General features: G+C 55.0%; 4 protein-coding genes across 4 annotated transcripts; 2 read left to right on the top strand and 2 right to left on the bottom strand.

Annotated features, from left to right (window-relative positions):
• Positions 1-3,438: 3,438 nt before the first annotated feature.
• J7T55_010911 (uncharacterized protein) lies at positions 3,439-5,275 on the top strand (the record flags this gene model as incomplete). The annotated part of the gene is made up of 3 exons (XM_053135473.1): positions 3,439-4,214; positions 4,300-4,852; positions 4,928-5,275. 3 exons carry the CDS (start codon positions 3,439-3,441, stop codon positions 5,273-5,275), a joined length of 1,677 nt encoding a protein of 558 aa, XP_052986869.1.
• Positions 5,276-6,061: 786 nt separating this feature from the next.
• On the bottom strand, positions 6,062-6,917 carry J7T55_010910 (uncharacterized protein; the record flags this gene model as incomplete). The annotated part of the gene is made up of 2 exons (XM_053135472.1): positions 6,062-6,772; positions 6,843-6,917. The coding sequence occupies 2 exons, from the start codon at positions 6,915-6,917 to the stop codon at positions 6,062-6,064; spliced, it is 786 nt and encodes a 261-aa protein (XP_052986868.1).
• A 633-nt stretch (positions 6,918-7,550) lies between these two features.
• On the top strand, positions 7,551-8,399 carry J7T55_010909 (proteasome component pre4; the record flags this gene model as incomplete). The annotated part of the gene is made up of 1 exon (XM_053135471.1): positions 7,551-8,399. One exon carries the CDS (start codon positions 7,551-7,553, stop codon positions 8,397-8,399), a length of 849 nt encoding a protein of 282 aa, XP_052986867.1.
• An 866-nt stretch (positions 8,400-9,265) lies between these two features.
• J7T55_010908 (glucosamine-fructose-6-phosphate aminotransferase) lies at positions 9,266-12,143 on the bottom strand (the record flags this gene model as incomplete). Its single annotated transcript, XM_053135470.1, has 5 exons — positions 9,266-9,486; positions 9,552-11,134; positions 11,218-11,449; positions 11,746-11,816; positions 12,139-12,143. The coding sequence occupies 5 exons, from the start codon at positions 12,141-12,143 to the stop codon at positions 9,266-9,268; spliced, it is 2,112 nt and encodes a 703-aa protein (XP_052986866.1).
• Positions 12,144-15,283: the final 3,140 nt, after the last annotated feature.

Genomic DNA, 15,283 nt, shown 5'->3' with positions numbered 1-15,283 from the left:
CAACTTCTGCCTCTGAGTGAGCTTTTGGGTGGTCAAAGACGTCCAGCTCACAACAAATGGCTATATTTGAGATATCTGAACAAATGAGAGAGCCAGTCTCACCTTTTATGAATGACCCAAAGAGCATACCTCTCTGAGCCTTATTCACTACCACAGAAACATCGTAGGGAACGTCATCCTATTCAAGGCCATCACCAACAAATCACAAACAAGTGCAAACCTTGATGTGTGCCCTTTATAGTTTCTATGAATATGCAAAAATACGAGCCAGTATAAATGGAGCAAGCAATGTAAGATTACATAAAGCTAAATTTGGTAAGTGGCTGTAGATATGCCATGATAGGGATATAAATATCTAATCCATTTAACGGGGCCTCGTCCACTCTGATCTCGAATTGTCAAGGACAGGCATCGGCATTCGATTAACAACTGCCACGGAGACGCCGGAGTTGCGCTTCATTTATATGTAGCCAAGAATCATCCCAATTAGGTGAAGTGATTCATCCAAGTGAACAGCGCCGAATACCGAAGGTCTACCGGGCCTACACATAGTCTTTCAACGGCGCAGGGCCCATCTGTCACCGTTTCATAGTCGAAAGTTTACGGTGTTCACCTCGTCCCACAGGTTCGTCTCGACGTGTGCAGCATGTGGATGAATACCTAGGTACCAAAGTATTCAGCGGAAGACTGAGCACTTTAAAGATCTGTCACAGTCAAGACTTGGGGCTCATCATACTATGGGGACCGAGGTCTAGGCATGTGGACTGGCATGCCGCAGACATATTTTTTCACAAGGGCGTGCTACACATTTCAGTTGATCTCATCGGCATACCTAAATCTACACGTGGAACCAACGCTCCGCTGCGCTATACATCATACAATCCTGCTGGTCTTGCCTTTCGTCTGAAACTAAGATCACGGCCTAGATCCCCGAAAGAGGTGTATCTCACGTCATGATCAACGCGTGGAAGTTGAATGACCACTTGCATCGGCAGATTGCCAAGTCCGGCGAGACCTGGGGCGAAGCTCGGATGATATGAATAACAAACCCGGCCGGGACTGGAAGCCTCATGCCTGCCTCCTTTTTGAAACTGGCGGATGAAGCAAACGAGCGAATTCATGGGTGGATACCAGCTGAGAAGAATTTGCAGCCAAGAAGCCTCGGGACGGCTGTGTTCGAATCGAGTAGAGACAATAGCTGCTAGGCTGAGTGTGGCGTCTCACTAAATCGTCTCGTATAACCCGCCGTTTAGATCCGTTGAACTGACACGGCAAGGCCGGCGGGTTTACGAGTCGAATCATCACTAGCAGTAGGCTAGGACGACGCAGGCACGAGTTGACAATAGCCACGCTTGTTGAATGATAAGTGATTTCATCGTCCCATCATGTCCATATCATGCGCCACGGTTCCGACCCGAGCGCCGCAGCCGAAATATGTATCGAGACCTTTGCAACAAAGAACTTCACGGCGTCAGAGAGTTCTCCGGAAATAACTAGAACATGCTCATTATTTCGTCAATTATTCTTGTCGACACGGGACAAGTGTCACCGTCTGGAGCCACGACTGTTAGATCGTCGATGCATGAAAGTATGTGAGGCAGAAGACATTAATCAATACCAAGCCTAGGCACGAAATGAGGCGCGCATCGCGGCGGCCCAGATCAAATGTCATGACAAGACGAGACAGTAGAAAAAGCTCACATGCTTTTACCCCAAGGCCAGCTTCTCCAACACATGTGCAAACTTTCACAAGCTGCCTCGGAGGTTCAGGCCCTCGTCAAGCTGGCACGACCCAATAGAGTTTCATAATGAGTTCTTGTTCCAAGGTCAAGCGCAAGCAAATTCGATAAAAGCTTTCGAGGGGTGGGGGGAGAGGGAGGCTCCATCCCTGCGTGGCAATGTCGGTGCGGGGAAAAGGGCTGGGGGGCACCACGGGGACTATGCAGTTCTGCATGGGATCGGCCAGTGATTATCCTCGAAGCGGCACTGCTGGCCGTTCTCCACGGGGTAGCTGGGGACTAATGCGGCCGATGACAGGCACCCTAAAATGATGCTTGTTGCGACTTGCTGAGGCCAGTCCTGGTTCAGGCATTGGCGAGCAGATCACGCGAGTCGATATTTCCGAGGTGGGCAGGGTCACTGTGGACGGAGCCGAAGAACAAACCTTGAGGAGTAGGAGAAGGAGGAGAGAAGCTGAAGGACGAAGGAGGCACAAGCACAACACATGGAAAGCTGAGACGAACGGCAGGGAAGACGGCATGAATTGCCTCTGCGATATGACCTCAATCAGCTGATGTTCTGGCCATAGAGAGGGGCGCATCGCCCTAAGAAAGAGGGAGGAAAAACCAGACAAGAAGAGAGGCGATCAGACTGCCGAGTGACATTCATCTCAAATTCATTTTGTTGATATCATCAGCCCGGCAGCATGGTACCTGCGGCATGCGGGCACACCTTCATATCAGCTTTCACATTCATGTTTTTTTCTTGCATTCAGAAGGGAAGAGTATACATATCAACAACCAAAACATTGGCAGGTGACCCTCGGCCGTGGCAGTCGGCCGGCTCCATCCCATCATAACGTAGCATCCAGCCCTCTCGGCGCTTTTCCTAGTCGTGTCACACGGGTCACACACACCTCATCACCGTCACGTCCCGACACCAAGGTGCACATACCTTGTGGACAGACGGTGACTGAAATTTCCGCGCGCCTTTTTGCTTCGAGCGGCCTCCTTGTCGTCTCTTGTCGTGCTCTGCCGTACCTTGTCTTATGGCGATCCCGCCCCTCTCACTGGACCAGCTGTTGAGTGCCTCGAAATTGGTTTTCTCCCTCTCCTACCACAAATGGGATGGTCTAGGATCTGCGACCACCAATTCTCGTCGAAAAGCAAGACATTCCCGGGAGTAAACCGCGCAGTCCAGGCCGTCCAGCGCTGCGTGCTTTGGTTTGCTTTGCCTGAAAGTCAATTACTGCTGCGGGCATGTAGCGCCGAACATGGGACACCCATACCGCCGGAGTATTAGACCGATCAGTAACATAAATGTAACCATCCCCGGCCACTCGCTCCCACTCCGGCCCAGCCCTTAGATGGCGTATCGTACCCCGCGGGAATGACTTGATTCGACCTGATTTACACAGACAAGTGCCATTGATAATTAAAAAAGAGAGAGAAGACGAGACGAGGCCCAAAAAAGCACCGATGCAATTACAAAAAAGAAGGTTGCCCTTCGATCTACTTACTGGTCCCCACCACCTATTCGGGTAATACTCCGTCTCGGGACGCCCCAGGACTATCCCCTTCCTAGGATTCTCGCACTACTTGATACCCTGTGATGCCCCGAGGGGAAATTGGAAGCCTGCCGTTGCGACTTCTCGACTCTCTTATAAGCCCAAGCCCAGCACCTAGCAGCAGAGCTGCAGACCGTGATCCTGATACTCTTATGAGGGAGTCCTCACCATCTGCAAACTACATATCGCGCCCAGACCCACTCTCACCTAGACACTCACCTAGACACTCTGTTCGCCCGCAGCCATCCTATACATCAGTCTTTCAGAATTTTGGGAACGGGCCGTCACGACAGGATATACTGCAGGGCCCGCTGATAGAAGGTTTCCCACATCACAACGCCACACCAAGGGACATAGGAACAGGAAGATTCAGGGCGAGGAACACCCTGACGAAAAACACCGCCGCGGTCGAACGAAGGGACTCATCTCGCCAGCAGCAGCAACAGAGACCTGTCGCAGGCTTTCAAAGGCAGCGCACAGGAGGATTGTTCATCGAGGCACCGTCCCCGTCGCCACCTTCACACCAGGACCGCAACTCGCACTCAGAGGGGCTAGACTCGCTCGTCCAGTCCCGGCCGCCAGCAACCGACCCGGCAGACCTGCCGCCTCTTAGCGCCGGGGTGCCGTCACGGGGGCTTTTCAGCAAGACCAGAGGCCATTACGTCGTCGCCGAGAAAGAGGTCGAGGCCAAAGAGCCTGCTCGAGGAAAAGGGAGAAGGAGGGATTCATCTGCTGGGAAGCAGAGTGAGGATCAGAACCGTATTCTGCCAGTCGTCGCCATGTCGGACAAAGGGGACCGGGTTTATGAGCATGCAGAGAAGACTCGGGGGGCCACGAGGGGCCAGAAGATAAAGAGGCATTGTGCGAGGTGGTGGTGGGTGCATGCGTTGATTTTTGCAGCGATTACGGTGCTGGTGGTGTGCTTGATGTAAGTGCTCACCATCTCATTTCTCAAGTCACTGAGGGACTGGCCGGTCAAGAGAACCCAAGTTTCATTTACTAATTTGACGCAGAATCTTCGTCGCCGTTCCCAGGATAGCCCAACAGCGTGTCAATGGCGCGACCCTCACCATTCAGGGCATCATCCTGTCGCAGGCGCAGTCCGAGAACTTCACCATGGCCATCAACAGCACATTGCGTGCCGACGACAGCATCCACGCCGTCATCGACCCGTTCGAGGGCGTCATGTACCTCGAGGACTGGGAGCCGCAGACTCCCTTCGCGCGGCTGCAGTTCCCGCAGACGACGTCCGCGACCGAGTCGGCCGTCAACCTGACGCAGTTCATCGACATCCTCGACATGAACGCCTTCACCGTCTTCAACACGTGGGTGTTGGTCAACGAGTCGCTGCGCGTCAGCGTCGAGGGCGACACCCACCTCAAGGTCAGCGGCATCTCGCGCAAGTACCCTGTGCACTTCAAGAAGGTCGTCACGCTCAAAGGGCTCAACAACTTCAACGGCACCACCGTGCCCGAGTCCAGGGTGCAGCTCACCCCGGACTCGAACGGTGACAACTTTTTCGGAACCGTTGCCATCCCGAACGTCTCGCTCCTGACCTTTGATATCGTAAGTTACCTGCATCCCCCATCCTATCCCCCAATTGAGCAAGCAGGAGCACAAAACTGACCCACCGTGACACAGGGTAACACGACCTTCATCAACTACCTGCAAGGCCAGGACATCGGACGCGTCTTCGTGGACAACATGGTGGTGCGGCCCGGCATCAACAACTTCAGCATGCACGCCAACATCTCGCAGACGCCCATCCTGCAGGTGATCCAGGAGCGGCCCTTCTGCGAGGACGGCGTGCTCCCCATGCAGCTGCGCGGCGCCAACGTCGTCAATAACGGCCAGTTCCTCAGCTACTACAACGATTCGCTCGCCTCCACCAACCAGAGCGTCAGCATCGACGTCGGCGCTGATCTCACCGCCTTGGGCCTCACTATCAATTGCTCCAACAACCGTCGGTCGCTGCCGTTGTACTCGTGAGTGCGGTCGGTATCTAAGTGAGGACGACAGCAGAGATCGGGGAGATGGACATTGTGAATAATGTTCTGTATGGCACGTGTTATTTGAGAGATATCGAGCGGTGCTCGGCGACTTAATTTTGCGTCGATGGGACATTTATGACATTGGCTATGAGATCGAGGACGATGGCAAATCGCCTCCACGACATGACAGGTTTTGAAAACCACGCGAATGTTTTCTCGCTGCATATATATTTTTTTTGATGTGGTCACGCCGCTGAGCGTAGACAAACACACCCATACCATACCATACCTGACGATACCTCAATTGAAGACTTGTTCAGTGTAATTCGAAGTGCGCCACAATGTGATCGGACTGATTGTGGGAACCCGAATGCCGGTTTGGGTCGTTTCTCGTAAATCCTCTCCGTGAATCATGCTCATGATGGGAGTCCTGACTTCAGTCCGCTCCTATAACAGTCATTGGAACAAATTGGAAAAACCAGTATCTGTACGCCTCCGTGGCGCCGCGTCTTGCTCTTTCCTCGGACTTCTTGAGGGCAACGCCGTATGTGCTCGATTCCGTAGCCCACTGGCATTTCTATAGACGTTTCTTCACCTCCTCCTTCGACCGCATAACTTCTATCGAGACTGAAGAGCACACCGTCCTTCACTCTCACTGAAGTCTTCACAAGCTGAGATTCAGACTGCTTCGAAACTGTGTCATCAGAAAGAGTTGGGTGCTCTCTCTAATCAGGGCCGTAAACTTTCACTGCGAGCATCCCATATCCAGCAAGAAGAACAACCCCTAAGGATTCGCCGCCGGAACAAATTGTACCGCCTCGCCCTGGGCCCTTGCCCGCTCCTTAGACGCTTTCTCCTGCGCCCTCCGTAGCTGGCCGCGGTACGCCCAGGCAGGGAAGCCAGCAGGATCCCAGAGCTCAGCGGGCAGAGTGGTGGCGTACTGGCTGGCGCCGGCGCCAACGTCCCTGTCGAACTTAGTGTCGATGCCAATGAAGCCCAGTAGCTTGTCGGTCTGCTCCGGATTGCGGAAGGCGTGAGAGTCTGCGATGCGAGCGTTGAAGTGCACGCCCTTGGTGCGCTTGAGCTCGAGGAACTTGTCGAACTTGGCTGTGAGTGCTGCGTGTCTTGAGTCTGATGTGGGTGTGCCTGGAGGTGGTGATGGTGGAATGTCGAGGTTTGGGACTGTGGGAAGGGTGAGTTGGTGTAGCAGGGCGCGGTTGGCTGAGTAGGGTGATGATGGCGGTTGGCCTTGGTCTCCTTGCGTGTCCTGGTCCTGGTCCATCTCCTCTGGATAGGCTTCCACCTGGTCTGTTGGCGGTAGACTTGGGCCCATGGTAGCTGAATCTGGTGGCATTACTGGTCCTATCTGTGGCGCTGGAGTAGACTGCTCTGTCTGGGGTGGTGGTGATGGTGGTGAGACGTGGGACTCCTTCTCTTCCCCATCTTCTTCCTGTGGCGTCTCAATTGCAGCTTCATTTTGAATCTCTTTTATCTCCTAATTCTGGTCAGTCTCTTCCATTCATCACGGACATGAAGGGCTTCGTTAAGCATATGCATATCCATACCTCAGCTGGAGCCGCGGGTGACTGGACATCGTCTTCCTCCTCATCGCTGCTGCCGTAACCGACCAGCGGCGCCATTCTTTCTGTTGAAAGTATTCCAGGTTTATCTTCAATTTCATCCACCAAAGATTTTGAGAGTCAGCATTTAAAGAAAGACGAGGATGGCACGCATAGAGACGAGCCTGGTCGAGGTGACGGACTCAGGCTCAGACAGGCACAAATGTACGTACCGGGCTGTGATTAGATAAGCGACCTCAATTGGCCAGGGGGACGGCAGGCTGCCAGGGGGCGTGCTGTGTCTGGGAGGCAGCACCTGAACGCGACAGCTCCCCATTGCTGGAGGCTGAGTGAAGCTCCAGGCGATTAACGTCGACGGCTGGCCAGCTCCATCTTCGGCTGCACCTCCATCAACCACCACATCCTCTCACCACCACCACTTCGATCTGCTGTGCTCCGCCGCTGATCAACCCCTCCGACAAGGTAAGCACTGGCCTTAATGTTTAGCATCCAAATTGCAGCTCAATCCTCCTCGGGACACAACTCAGCTCCATTACAAGCTACCGACTGACGTCGTTCCTTCAAACAGACAGACCATCATCACCTACCCTCACTTCCACCCACTCTACCACCAGTCAACCTACCATTTCCGACCAGCTCGACCTTTCGATCTCCTTTCTATCTCTACTCTTCTCTTTCCTTCTCACACTCACAATGGACCACCGCCCACAAGCCTGGGGCCGTCCCCGCGACGATGTCTACGGTGCCTATGACCACACGTACCTCAACCACTCGGCACCCAAGACCCACACTCAGTCGCCCGCCGTGACGGGAACCTCGGTGCTTGGTCTCAAGTTTAAGGACGGCGTGGTGCTGGCGGCAGACAACCTGGCGTCGTACGGCTCGCTGGCGCGCTTCAACGACATCAAGCGGCTGCGGCCCTTCGCGGGCACGTCGGTCGTCGGCTTCTCGGGCGACGTCAGCGACATGCAGTACCTGGACCGGCACCTGAACGAGCTGGAGATCGACGAGGCCTACGGCGGCAGCGAGGCCACGCGGAGCGGCGACGCCGCGCCCGCCGGCGAGCCCGCCACCGACGCCGGCCACCCGCTGTCGGGCCTCTCCGCCGAGAACCTGCACAAGTACCTCGCCAAGCTCTTCTACGCCCGCCGCAACAAGTTCGACCCCCTCTGGAACCAGGTCCTGGTCGCCGGCTTCAGCGGGGCCACCAACAAGCCCTTCCTGGCCGCCGCCGACCTGCGCGGCACCGTCTTCTCGTCGCCCTCGCTCGCCACGGGCTTCGGCTCCATGCTCGCCCAGCCCATCATGCGCAAGTACGCTGCTACTGAGGAGGACGCCGCTAAGCTCACAAAGGAGCAGGCCGTGGAGATCGTCCGCGACTGCATGAAGGTGCTGTACTACCGTGACGCGCGGTCCTGGGACGGCTACTCGCTCGCCGTCGTCACGCGCGAGGGCGTCGAGGTGAGCTACGACGAGAAGCTCGAGAACCAGAGCTGGGCCTTTGCGGACCGGATCAAGGGTTACGGCACGCAGGATGTGTAGATACAGCCGGTCGGGTTCGTGGTGGTTTTACTGGGGGGGGGGGCAAACGGGAAGTAAAGGGTGCCGTGTATGTCTAGACTTATCCCGACGTGAAATGGAATGCATGCTCGGGTTGATGAGAACAATAAATCAATCCAGTTGAATGAAATCACAAGACCAAACGGATACGATGTGTGCTAGATATTTGGCCAGTCAGGCTTGTGAACCTAGCCTGGGCAGAGCAAGCACGTACTTGAGTCCATTCTACTCGTGCTACCACTAGAGACGATCTAGCCCTGCTTTCCCTATTATCAGCTGTCCACCCAAGTTTTCCTCTACCAGCACTAATAACATTAGCCATGGCGAGTAAGACTCAGACGCGAGGGCAAGAATGAAGCAAGCTTCGAACCCCATAACACACAACACATGCAGACACAGCACAGCTATGACGAGACAGGCACCGAGTTGATAGCGGCCACTACAATAATACATCATGAAAGCCTACTCAATTTGTGGACACTCTCTACTACTATAACTATCGAGGTTTCCGCTGTCTCATCATTATTCTAGAAAAAGGCCAGCTAGCCCAACACGCACCGTAACAGACATCCCGATGGATTTTGTTCTCATGCCTCGTTGTCTCTTTTTCCTTTGCTCTCGCGCTTTTCGGCTTAGTACTTGGTCCTACATGGTTGAATGCTTCCTTTCCTTCCCATGCCCGTCCTATCAGCAACTAAAGCAAGCCAACTCCAAATCACATGCCCGCCCATCTTCAAGACCGACCAGGTATGCAAAAGCCCATCCCACAGAGACATCCAACGCATGCAAAACAGTTCGGTATCGAGCGGTTCCTCTGGTATAATTGAGCAGTATCAGAGAGACCCCGCTTACTCGACAGTCACCGACTTGGCCAGGTTACGGGGGAAGTCCACGTTGAGACCCTCCATCACGGCCAGCCAGTAGGCAATCAGCTGCAGGGGAATGACGTTCAGGAGACCCTGCAGGACGTCAACCGTCTTGGGGATCTCGATTGTCTGGGCCTGGCTGGTGCTGAATTCGTCGTCGCCGATGTTGCAAATGACGATCGGCTTACCACCACGAGAGACAACTATTGATTTCGGTCAGTACAAAGCGGCGAGCAAAGTTTCAGAATGTAAGAAGTTCTGTACATACCTTGCTGGTAGGCGTTCAAGCTCTTCTTGAAGATGTTGTCACGTGTGAGGATCATGATGATGGGCAGGTTCTCGTCAACCAGAGCCAACACACCGTGCTTCAGCTCACCAGACATGACGGCCTCGCAATGGAGATAACTAATCTCCTTGATCTTGAGGGCGCCCTCGAGAGCTGTGCTGAACTGGGAGCCACGACCAAGCAGGAGCAAGGACTTCTGATCCTTGAACACCTTGCCGCAAAGGTCCTTGATCGCAGCATCCTGCTTCAGCACCTCGGAGATCTGCTCCGAGATCTTGCCGAGACCCTCCATGATCTCGATTCGCCGCTGCGCCTTACTAGCGCGGTCCTCGCTGAGGGACAGGGCGAACATGACCATGGCGATGAACTGGGACGTGTAGGCCTTGGTGGAGGCGACACCAATCTCGGGGCCGGCGTTGACGTGCACACCGCAGTGGGTCAGCAGACTGATAGAACTACCGACCACATTCACTATACCAACCGTCAAGGCGCCACGCTCCAGGCAGTAGCGCAGAGCCATCAGAGAGTCGGCCGTCTCACCAGACTGGGAGACGAACACACACGTATCGTCACGGAAGACAGGCGCTTCTCTGTCCAGGAAGTCGGATGCCAGCTCGACGGCAATTGGGATCTCTGCCAGCTCCTCAAAAATACCTCGGACGGCCATGCAGCTGTGGTAGGAGGTACCGCACGCGATAAAGATGATACGTCGGCAGCGGCGGATAGTGCTTATGTATGAGCGCAGACCACCGAGCGTAACATTCTTGTTCTCGACGTCCAGACGACCACGCATGGTGTTGACGACGGACTCGGGCTGCTCGAAAATCTCCTTCTGCATGAAGTGGTCGAACTTGCCCTTCATGATCTCCTGCAGCTCGAGCTCCAGGGTCTGGATGGTTCGCACGTTGCTGCTGCCATCGGCCTTCTTCAGGCGGTGGATGTTGAGGGAACCCTCGTGGATGTGGGCAATGTCGTCATCCTCCAGGTACATAACCTTCTTGGTGTGCTCGACAATGGCCGAGGGGTCAGAGGAGAGGAAGAACTCAGCGGGCATGGGCATGCCGTCGTCGGTCATGAAAGCCCGGGACTGGGAGCGGTGGAGCAGAGACTTGTCGGGAGCACCGAGCAGAGTGGGGGCGAGCAGGCCGTCGGTGGACTTGGAAGCCTTCTTCATGGCGGCATTTTGGGAGGCGGTCTCAGCAGGGAGAGCGGCGTGCTCGTCGGCGTACTCCACATCGACGAAGTCGACCTTCATGCGGCGCTGAGTCTTGACACCGATCACGAGAGGGGAACCCTTACGGGCAGCCACGACCTCGTGAGGGTAGTGGATGGACTTGATGAGCAGACCGTAGGCACCCTCAAGCTCCGAGATGACGGCCTTGGCCAGGTCAACGAAGCCCAAGTTAGGGTGCTTGTCGTAGATGTACTTTGCGAGCTTGGCGATGCACTCCGTGTCGGTCTCGGTCTCGAACTTGTGGCCCTTGGCCTGGAGGAGGGTCTTAAGCTCCTTGTAGTTTGTGATGATGCCATTGTGGACGACGGAGAACTCCCAGGTGGGGTCAGACCTGCGAGAGACACCTATTGATTAGCTTCGCTTCGCTCCTCAAGATCTTGCAGATGCTTCAGACAGGACCATGAGGCTACTGACCTGTGAGGGTGGCAGTTCAGACGCGAGGGGGGGCCGTGGGTAGCCCATCGGGTGTGGGCAATGCCGGCGTGTGAGTCGAAGATCTTGGTGGGGTCTGGCTTCTGCTCATCGACAAGTGCCCTCAGCTTGGCGACCTTGCCGACCTCCTTGAAGGCGTAGACCTCGTTCTTCTTGTCGCCATCGACAGCCAGGCCAGCCGAATCGTATCCTCGGTATTCGAGACGGGAGAGACCTGCAGAAGGACGGGATCGAGTCAGTCTCGAGCTGGGAAATCGATGCTGATGCCATGTGCTCGCATACGGCCGTGATAGGCTTGCTCGCTCCTCGAATGAAGGGGCAGTGCAAACGCGGCGCGGGTGCAGGGGAGGGGTAGCAGGTGCTAATTGGCGTTGGCTGCCGGTCGTTGGGGAGAGAGCGGAAGCTGAGCGAGCTGTTGCTAGCCTCGCTCACATACCAGCCAGCCCAACCAACAAAGCGCCACCACCTCTTGCAGCTAGCTGGCTGGGAGGATTGGGGAGGGCCACATACCATTGATGAGTGTGTCAACAATGAACTTCCTGTCCTTCTCCACCAGGTAATTGACGTAGCCGAAAATGCCACTATAGGGAGAAGACACGGTTAGCAATCGATCATTGACGGCTGCTCTCATGCATCCAGAGCGCAAGGACTTCTCCAGAACAAGCTCAGCCATTCGACCCGAGAGCTCTGGTAAGCTTCGTTTGATCCTCCCAACTGCCACCAGTGTCCGTTTAGGTGGGCCAAACGGATGGAGAGCTCAGGTTGGTCCAACGGGGCAGACTGCACTGCACCAGAGCGCTGGGTCGATGAACTGCTTGCTTGTGTACCATCCTCTTTCGGTTTGCCCGTGTTCTCTTGTGTCCTCCGAGCTTAGATCTGGATTTGTTGCTGTACTGTACATACCACATCTTGTCAGACTGATCAAACAAGTGCTCTGCCTGTCTTTTGTAGTATATCAAAGCTTGAGGTGAGCCGGCCGCGAGGTGTCGACAAGCTGCTTGAGCAGAGGCGCAGAGTCGAGATGGGTATCAAAGGCTAGAAAGAGAGAGAGGGACGACAAGTTGTGGGAAGGAAGAGCAGGACGAAGATGGGAGAGAGGAAGAGAAGTCAGAATAAAGGCCAGCTGGATGGGAAAGGGTGTTTAGTTCAGGGGGGGATGGGATTGTTCTTTAATGGGGCTGAGAATTGGGGCCTTGCTTTTGGGACCTGGGCCAGCAAGTGACAAGGAGGAGCAGCAGTAATAGCAGCAACAGCAGCAACAGCAGTAAGTCACCCGGTCGCTAAGCCGATCAATCAATCAATCAATCAACCGGATGGGACAGTCAATACCAAGTGTCAATGTGCCAGCACGTGGATTGTTGGGTATGGCCCAGGTGGGATGGATGGATGCGTGAATTGGAGGGGGGAAGCTGTCCAGCTCCAGCCTCCTTTGCACTCCTTGCCGACCCCTCCCCCCCTCTCTCTACAGTACTGTAAGCGTCTGCCGGCTCTCAGGCTCAGGGTCGCCGTATCCTGCAGAGGCAGAGGTGGGAAGGTGGGCTGAGTGGAGGGGGACCCTTGCTCCCGATGACGCTGCCTGTCCAGGGCTCCTTCCACCTTTCCAACACATCAAAACAGCTTGTGCGGTGACCAGCGACCAGCGACCAGTGACCAAGCGACCAAGCGACCAGGGGCCAGGACTACACGTAGGAAGCTAGACTACCTACCCCTGACCGGCACCTAGTCTACTCGTAACAGCCAGCAGCACCCAGCAAGCAGTAAGCAGAGCAGGTGCATGTCATCCTTCATCTCTCATCTCGCATCTCGCATCTCCCAATACCCAATACCCTATACCCATCTCTCACCAGCCCTCGCCTGCCTAGATGCTGCTGCTGCTGCAACATTCCAGCCATTCCAACTTCTCGCCGTTGGCTCTGGAATTCAGGTGTCTCTGTTGTTGATAACCTAATAACACCTCTCCTTTGTTCCCGTGGCGATCAAAGCTGTCAGAAGAGCCTAGCCTGCCTTCGTGAGGGGCCCAAGCAAAAACACCAGCCCATCTGCTACCCATTTCCAGGTAGCAGCTGGCCCAGGCACGGGCCGACATCAGATGAATAGTCCCGTGGGGGTCTGCCTGTGGTCTGTCTAAGATGAATTCGGAATATGGAATATCTGAGCCTCGAAGCTTACTGAGCTCGTCCAAACTGGCACGACTGTCCATGCCTTGGCTCCTTTGGGGCTGAAGTGAGCACTTCAAATCGGATCCTCCAATCCTCCATTCAACAGACAGACCAGGCAGACAGTCTGTTAACCATCGTTGTCTGTTCCGGTGTCTGGTGCTGTCAGTGAGACATCTACACCGAAAGATAACGGTAACTGCAGTGTTCCACGCGCTACTGATCGATGTCCAAACAGTGATGCCGTTTTGTTGCCTTACCGCCTCTTTGGACCCGTGTCGGCTCCGACTCGTACAATTGTGGGCCTCAGCCTCGCCGCGCCAACCGTTCTCGTGGCAACACCAAGCTTCTGGGCTTCGTGGCCGATAACCTCAAAGCACAGTAGCGGCTGCACACAGCACAAGCGATGCTTTCTGAGGCCAGCTGCTCGGAGCAGACTGCCTCTGTGACCCTAGTCAACTTCGTATAGTACCCTGGAAGAACTACGCATCATACGGCCAACCCCAGCCGATTTCGACAATGACGACACGCCCGTCCAACAACAACCAAGTCTCAAACAAAGTTAGCAACGGCAATCCGCATACTGGGCGTCAAAACTCCCGACCAGACGGCCAAAGCCTGCACCTGTGAGCCAATCGCTCCCGACAGGCCGTACCAGCACACCAATCTCGATGCAACCCTCCAGCAGGTCTGCTCAGATGAAGGACAATGCAGGTCCGGGCCAGCCACTAGCTCTGCTCCCCCTGCCTCAGGTTGACAGTCCCGCCTGACGCCGTCTCACAGCCCCGAGAAAAAGAGCAGGATAAAAAAGGGGCTGAACTGCTGAGATGGTGGGGTGAACAAGCTGCAACCCGGGCCTAGCTGGTCGATCCTCGGCTAAGAATAGCCCCTGGAGCTCCCCACGTTTCCCTAGTCGCTGGGCTGGGCACATGTCTTTTACGAGATTGTCTGCATGTCTCAGCCGAATGCAGAGGAGAAGAGTAGAAAACTTTTCTATCCACGGGCAGTGCTGATCGAGCTAGCCCGTCGCCTGCTTCCGGACAGCCGATCAACCCAGGCATAGCACGGCCTGTCTCTCGTCTATCTGGCTCGCTGATCTGAACGGCCCTTGCCCGCCCAAGATGCCCCCGAGATCTGCGGACCAGGAACCTGCAGCTCGGGATACGGGGTCGCAATCCAACACCGGGGGTCTGTACGGGGCAAGATCCAAGAGCGCCGTCAATTACCCCTGCCAAGGGACCGCTCAGTCAAGCTTTCGCTCGTATTTGTTGTTGCTTTGGGAGGCCTTCCGGACCGTTGAGTTTGCCGCTGACGGACTATCGCCTGAGATATTTTGAACCGAGGATGAGCAGTCTCGGCGTATACGAGGCTTCGGGACTACCGTTGCAGGTTGGTCTGAACAATGATTCCAAGCCGTGTTGCCCTCACGAGAAGCTGTTTTTCTTTTCATCCATTACAATGCCAACGCGGACTGTCCGTCGCGCAAACACCAAAAGTTGTCCACGCGCCATTCTCTTCCAGTTGCACCGCAAGTGTGGTGAATGACGGGCTGTAAGTTTGACGGGCTGTAAGTTTTGCATACAATCAGATTGTGTAATTGCATCTCTTCGTTCCATTCGTCTCCATCTCACCGTCCTGTTCAGGCACCCATGAATGCAAGCCAACTACCGGCCACAACGCGCGTGATAGGGGTGTCGAACATAATCTCTGGAGTTCAGAGCGGTGCCATTCCCCTAGACTTACATTTATTCAGGGTATCACGAGCGGTTCTCAAGACTTCTGAAGTCTATTTGGAGGAAAATTACTGGGTATGAGGACCATGAAATTCTAGGTCTCCAACAGAGCGAAACTCTAAATACGCCCACTGCATTCGCTCCATTCGGAGAGAAATA

The sequence above is a fragment of the Diaporthe amygdali genome (genome assembly GCF_026229845.1).
Source record: "Diaporthe amygdali strain CAA958 chromosome Unknown NODE_55_length_279518_cov_64_759621, whole genome shotgun sequence".
NCBI classification, from domain to species: Eukaryota; Fungi; Ascomycota; class Sordariomycetes; order Diaporthales; family Diaporthaceae; genus Diaporthe; species Diaporthe amygdali.
Note: the sequence above shows the minus strand (reverse complement) of the source record. Positions and strands in the feature narration are given on the sequence as shown.